This window comes from Limulus polyphemus, unplaced genomic scaffold, assembly GCF_000517525.1.
Source record: "Limulus polyphemus unplaced genomic scaffold, Limulus_polyphemus-2.1.2 Scaffold8562, whole genome shotgun sequence".
NCBI classification, from domain to species: Eukaryota; Metazoa; Arthropoda; class Merostomata; order Xiphosura; family Limulidae; genus Limulus; species Limulus polyphemus.
This window is the reverse complement of record NW_013674172.1, coordinates 13,404-20,375: the sequence shown is the minus strand read 5'-3', so window position 1 is coordinate 20,375 and position 6,972 is coordinate 13,404. Positions and strand designations below refer to the sequence as shown.

The window sequence follows — 6,972 nt, the reverse complement described above, 5'->3', positions numbered from 1 at the left end:
AATACGAAAGTTGTGATGAACCTGTTCTTGATTCACAACAAAACAACAGTTTTGATACGAAAGTTGTGATGAACCTGTTTTTGATTCACAACAAAACAACAGTTTTAATACGAAAGTTGTGATGAACCTGTTTTTGATTCACAACAAAACCACAATTTCAATACGAAAGTTGTGATGAACCTGTTCTTGATTCACAACAAAACAACAGTTTGAATTAAACGAACTCTACAATCGTGGAAAATGAAATAACTCGTCAAGGAGTTGGCGGAGTCCCCTTTTTTTCAGAGCATATTGTTTTAACCAGGGGTAAATATAGTGTCGATTATATAGACCCTTCTAACGTGTACGATGGATTACTGAATTTAATAATCTCTGCTATACTTGGATTCATATTTCATATAGTTCAATGACTAAACTGATCTATGTTTATTTCTCCAGATTTATAAAAACATTTTCGGAGTGTTATGTCCAAATATACAACTTTATCGAACAAGATAAAAAAAAATGCTTAAAATAAAAATCGTCCTAACCTAATTACCTAATTTTTAGTTTTACTAATTATTTCATGAGAAGTTTCCACAATCGAATAATAAGTGTGTTCATAACTTTTTATATTTGTTTTATGTAATATATTCTCCGTGTTTGCACTTTCTTCAGGTAGTTTTAGCACTATAGTTTTAAATATATTAAGTTTCGGGCCCGTTTCAATATCAGGAGCAAGGCCTGCCCTCTGTGTGTTCGATTTTTCACTCATTTTCACACACGTTGCAAAGTAGATGTAAACATTTTTATGTTTCAAAACAAACCTCATTAACAGCAGTGCACATGTAAATTTATGTTGTTTGTTTGTGTGCTAAGCCACACAACAGGCCATCAGCGTTTTATCCACCAAGGGAATCGAACTCCCGAGTTATTGCGTAAAGCTCGAGAGCTTACTGTTGAGCCAATGAAGGGGTGGGGGGAGCTATAAGTTGACGTAACACGGAAAACTCGCGTTTCAATCCCATAACACCAACCGCTAAACGTTAACTTCTCACGCCCACGTATTTGACTCAGTCCAGCTAAACTAACCAAGACTTTTGATTCAAGCCATTTGGATTACATATCATCACATGTTTTCTACAAATTAGCTTTGATCGGCCTTACATCCTTCTTCTTCTTCTTCGTATAAGAAGAAACTGAAATGATTTAAGATCGGGCGTTGCCCTGTAACTTTTATGTTCAAATGATCTAATAAATATATTTAATTAATTTCTCAAGAATATAAATAAATAGACGACAGAAAGTAAAATTCAATTGTGATTCCCAAATATCATTGCTCGTGACTTCTTTAACGGTCGAAAAATGTTGCTTTCCACGAACCACTGCTAGAGTTTGACGTTAGGCACGACGTGGTTTCACTCACGACCCGTGTTTTTATTTTGTTTTTTAAAGTTTGACTTGTCAGCAGAGAGTACCATGAATTAGCAGACCTCATGTATGCAATAATCCCTGGAAATAGCTGTACCTTTTTTTTTAATTATTTAACCTAGAACACAGGAAGCTCAAGGCTGAGACTGGAACACCAGAAGATACGACCGTTCAGACAAAACGGTTCTTATCGATACAGGAGGTAGGGTGGTAACGGATTTCCTGGCAACATGGCTTCAGATACAGTGAAAACATATTGTGTATTGTGGTGCTAACTTAAATGTTCGAAGTTATTTCTCTCCAGCAGATCTGAGTTGATCTGACTGAGTTTTCGTGGATAAATGTTTTTGTAAACACTGGTTGGTTACCTAAGAGAAAAGTGATACTATGGACCGAAGGAGACTACTTTTGTAATTAAAGAAAAAAAGAACTTATGCACAACTTGAAACAATGGATAGCCCACTACGTTTTCACTTTTTAGCATTATATTTCGTTTCGGTGTTTACAGAAATTCCAGTCTTGCTAGGTAAGATTATAAAGTGTTTTATCCTAAAGTGTTTATTATAAAGTGTTTTATCCTGAAGTGATCGGCAAGGTTTCAAACTTCACCACAATCTATTTATATATGTTTAATATTGTAGGAAAATGTTATTATTATCATTATTTTGTTAATGAACAATTTAAATGGTTTCAATGTGTCATATTCCGTACTTCAACTATTTAGTAAAATTACGCGTGTGTAATATGTATTATTTTGTTAATGAACAACTTAAATGGTTTCAATGTGTCATATTCCGTACTTCAACTATTTAATAAAACTACGCGTAATATGTATTATTTTGTTAATGAACAACTTAAATGGTTTCAATGTGTCATATTCCGTACTTCAACTATTTAATAAAACTACGCATTTAAGTTGTTCATTAACAAAATAATACATATTACGCGTAGTTTTATTAAATAGTTGAAGTACGGAATATGACACATTAAAACCATTTAAGTTGTTCATTAACAAAATAATACATATTACGTTTCAATGTGTCATATTCCGTACTTGAACTATTTAGTAAAACTACGCGTGTGTAATATGTATTATTTTGTTAATGAACAACTTAATAGGTTTCAATGTGTCATATTCCGTACTTGAACTATTTAGTAAAACTACGCGTGTGTAATATGTATTATTTTTTAATGAACAACTTAATAGGTTTCAATGTGTCATATTCCGTACTTCAACTATTTAGTAAAACAGTACGCGTGTGTAATATGTATTATTTTGTTTGTTTTTCAGAATTACACAACAGTTATCTGTGCTAGATGTACGCCCTCTAGTGGCTTGGTGGCAAGGGGGCACAGTAAAGATAGCTCATTGTGTAGTTTTATGCTTAATTCTAAACAAACCAACAAAAAACAAGCAAGATGTCCCCTAGCGTTGAAATGACACACTAGAGTGAAGGCAGCTAGCTACTAACAACTCTCAGGCTACTCACGTACATAATGTCCAAAAAGTCTAGAAGCATAGGTGATTTGTAGCTTTTATTAATTTCAGATATGTGACTGATTATGGCGCTGTCAAAGTATGAGAAGGTTGAGTTAATCCTGCTGTTAATCTAAACGTTTTTCGAATTACAAGGACAGCATGTGGAACACATGCTGTAAAATTTGTTGAAGTTTTTAAAATTACAGACTTCTCGGACACTCTGTATAACTACTGGGATTTGACCTACACACTTATAACTCACCCACAGCTTTAAAGTGCAAATTGCATTTCCCAGCAACGGGTCGTAAATTATGAATATTCTGGGAATTTTCATAGAAAGAGCACACGAACTATTAGGCCACACCCAGCCCAACAAGATGGGACATAAGTCCTAGCTAGTTTTAGATATTTGATTTTAAAAAAAGAAACACAAAAAGAAGGATTTAATGTATAAATTGAGCTCTTGGTTATTATAGTACAGATTTTTTTTTCTTCTGTAATTAAAGGTTTCAAGCAGGTTTTGAAACGACATCTGTGAACGAACCAGCGCCAATTCCCTAATTGTTATGTATTTATTTTTGGTAGAATGAACGAGGACCCGGTTAATACTGTACATTTGTTACAATATCATAATAATTAAGTTACAAACTCGATTTTCCCATATTGTTAACTCTTCGTAGTCAGGACAACATTTTCTCGGTTTTCCCATATTGTTAACTCTTCGTAGTCAGGACAACATTTTCTCGGTTTTCCCATATTGTTAACTCATCTTAGTCAGGACAACATTTTACTTATTAACTGATAATGTATTGTTCGTGTGACATTGGACACCAGTTTCTTAAAATAAACTACAAATTAGAAGTCAGATCATTCGGTAATTGCTCGTGCTCACGGTTGTCGAATCCATTTTGTGGGCGTTCATTTTATGTGTGTGTGTGCACGTGTTTTCTGAACACGCGCAACTGTTCACCCATGAAATTTTTTTCAGTTAGTAATTTTACTCAATTAAAAAACAACAAAAAACACAGAACAAAAACACACACACACCATAGGATATGCAAGTATGATCTGTGTTATCGGTTAAGACCACTACTTTAAAGTATTTCGTATATGGATTTTTATAAATGTGTGTTAGAATAAGTAAGAATGTTTAGTTGTAACCATTGTTATTTTCGGGGAATATTTATTTATCAGGAAATGAATATTTCGCAAAGTTGTTAATCATTGTAAATAAACAGTGGGGGACGCATAGACTCATGTTTAGTTTTATAAATAAGTAATTATTTCCTCAAAACTCAACACAGCTATCGGTTCCTTCCTCAAGACTCAGCACAGTTACCAGTTACTTTCTCAACACTAAACACAGCTACCAGTTACTTTCTCAACACTAAACACAACAACTACTTACTTTCTCAACACTAAACACAACAAACACTTACTGTATCAACACTAAACACAACTACCACTTACTTTCTCAACATTAAACACAACAACCACTTACTGTATCAACACTAAACACAACAACCACTTACTGTATCAACACTAAACACAACAACCACTTACTGTATCAACACTAAACACAACTACCACTTACTTTCTCAACACTAAACACAACAAACACTTACTTTCTCAACACTAAACACAGCTACCAGTTACTTTCTCAACACTAAACACAACAACTACTTACTTTCTCAACACTAAACACAACAACCACTTACTTTATCAACATTAAACACAACTACCACTTACTTTATCAACACTAAACACAACAAACACTTACTTTCTCAACACTAAACACAACTACCACTTACTGTATCAACACTAAACACAACAAACACTTACTTTCTCAACATTAAACAGAGCTAGCAGTTACTTCACAACCTACAACACAGGTATCAGATATTTCTCAACAAACAACACAGGTACCAGTTATTTTTTCAACACTCATCACAATTATCAGTTAGCTCTTCAACAAAGAACGTTACAGCATGCTAATGCCACTGTTAAAGATAAACAGTGTATATATTTCCCTGCTTTCTTCTATGTCTGCAACAGGTTTATGAAATTTACTTTCGTTTATTTCAAAACACTTTGTCTCACAAAACCTTGACACGAAACATGTTCAAACACTGCGTGAGGCCTTCAGTTGCTTGAGAAAACATTACAGATTTACAATCTACTCGTTTGAGTTGTTCTCGAATAACTCGATTAGAAAAACTACTTCTTATTTCTGAAACTTCAAATCAGCTTATTAAAGAAACTATAAAACTCCTCCAGCCTAGTTTTTACGGAAAACATGGCGCCGTACAGAAATGATTCTCTAATGTTTGGTCAAAGTTGAATGATACTGTTCCCGAGTTAAAATTAACACCAGAAATTCGACCAAGTAACATTTTCTGTTTGCTAGTTTGCACGTAAAAAGCCCCCCAGTGGCAGAGCGTTATGTCTGCGGACTTACAACGCTAGAAACCGGGTTTCGATACCCGTGGTGGGCAGAACACAGACAGCCCTTGTGTAGCTTTGTGCATAATTAAAAACAAACAAACAAGCATGTAAAAAACTTATTGTTTTCTATTTGTACCTTCTGTGTATTTCATGTATTTTTTACTGAGTTTTGTTGTTGTCATGGAGAAAGATGCGAGTTAGCCCTGTAGTAGAACTATGGATTTCGGAGCTAGCGAGCCGGGTTTGAATCCGTGCGATACTACAAAACGTTCCCCAAATTTTAACCTGTGGGTACGTTATAAAAATCACACTTTAAACTGTGCGTGCGTTATAAGTGTGAAAGTCAATCCCTTAACATGTATGGCGGGTGGTATAATGTTGCTGACTGGGCTACCTTCTGTCTGGTCAGTAGTTCAAAATTAAAGATGGCGGCAGAGAGCCTTTGTACAAAAACGTTTAATTTTAATTGGGAGGCCGATAACAGAATACTCCAGTTCGCACGCGTCACTAGCTACTTATAAAATAATAGTTCCCAAGGTGCATTTTCCTACGAAGAAGATAGGTAGTATATCTAAAATTTATTCCTTTATAACACCATTTGCCCGGAATGGCCAGGTGGTTAGGGCTTCGGCATGGCCAGGTGGTTAAGGTGCTCGACTCGCAATCTGAGGGTCGCGGGTTCGAATCATGCTCGCCCTTTCAGCCTTTGGGGCGTTCTAATGTGACGGTCAATCCCACTATTCGTTGGTAAAAGCGTAGCCCAAGAGCTGGCGGTGGGTGGTGATGACTAGCTGCCTTCCCTCTAGTCTCACACTGCTAAATTAGGGACGGCTAGCGCAGATAGCCCTCGTGTAGCTTTGCGCGAAATCCAACAACAAACATAACAGCATTTTAAAAATATTTTCAGGATATACGTGTGGAACACCAGGAAGACCTGTAGACGGCTGGTATGCACCTTCAAAGGACGAATACTCACCTGGTGAGAATGTTACTTACTACTGTGGAACGCGAAATGTCATGATCGGCAGCGATATCCGAGTGTGCCAATCCAGTGGTTCCTGGAGCGGCGCGATTCCTTTTTGTGGTAATGTTCATAACTTTTTCTAAATTACTTTGAGTGCATTTTGTGGTAATATTTTGATTTTTGTTTCCAAGTTACACACATATATATATCGCAATACCTTTATCCTGGTTGTCAACTTATTGTCATAACTGATAATGTCTGTGGTAATAGCACCCAAATGCGTTGGAGAAATCCCATCTATCAGACAATATCCAAACGCCGATGTCAATCTAGTCAGCCTTCATGGAAAATTATTTTAAAAAATCAATCAAATAAGGGTACGAAGCTGAGTACTTACACCCACAACGTTTCAGCATCTACTTCCTTTCACTGTTTATAGCCAGTTGTGGGAAGGCAGTTAGTTACCCTTACATTTCTTAAAGTAGAAATGAACTGAAATAAAGTCACTCTAATATTTCTACTAATTAAACTCCCAACCTCCACCCTTCAGAAATATATTAAATAGAACTAAACAGAACTATAAGATATTAAATAGAACTAAACAGAACTATAAGATATTAAATAGAACTAAACAGAACTATAAGATATTAAATAAAACTAAATATAACTATAA

General features: G+C 35.4%; 1 protein-coding gene across 1 annotated transcript in view; it reads left to right on the top strand.

Annotated features, from left to right (window-relative positions):
• Positions 1 to 1,060: 1,060 nt before the first annotated feature.
• The window catches only part of LOC106475426, a 19,015-nt gene continuing 13,103 nt past the window's right edge, over positions 1,061 to 6,972 (top strand). Inside the window, exons 1-2 of the mRNA XM_013936109.2 lie at positions 1,061 to 1,936; positions 6,243 to 6,419. Coding sequence (XP_013791563.2) covers positions 1,861 to 1,936; positions 6,243 to 6,419 — 253 coding nt within the window. The 5' untranslated portion in view covers positions 1,061 to 1,860. The remainder of the gene's footprint in view (positions 1,937 to 6,242; positions 6,420 to 6,972) is intronic.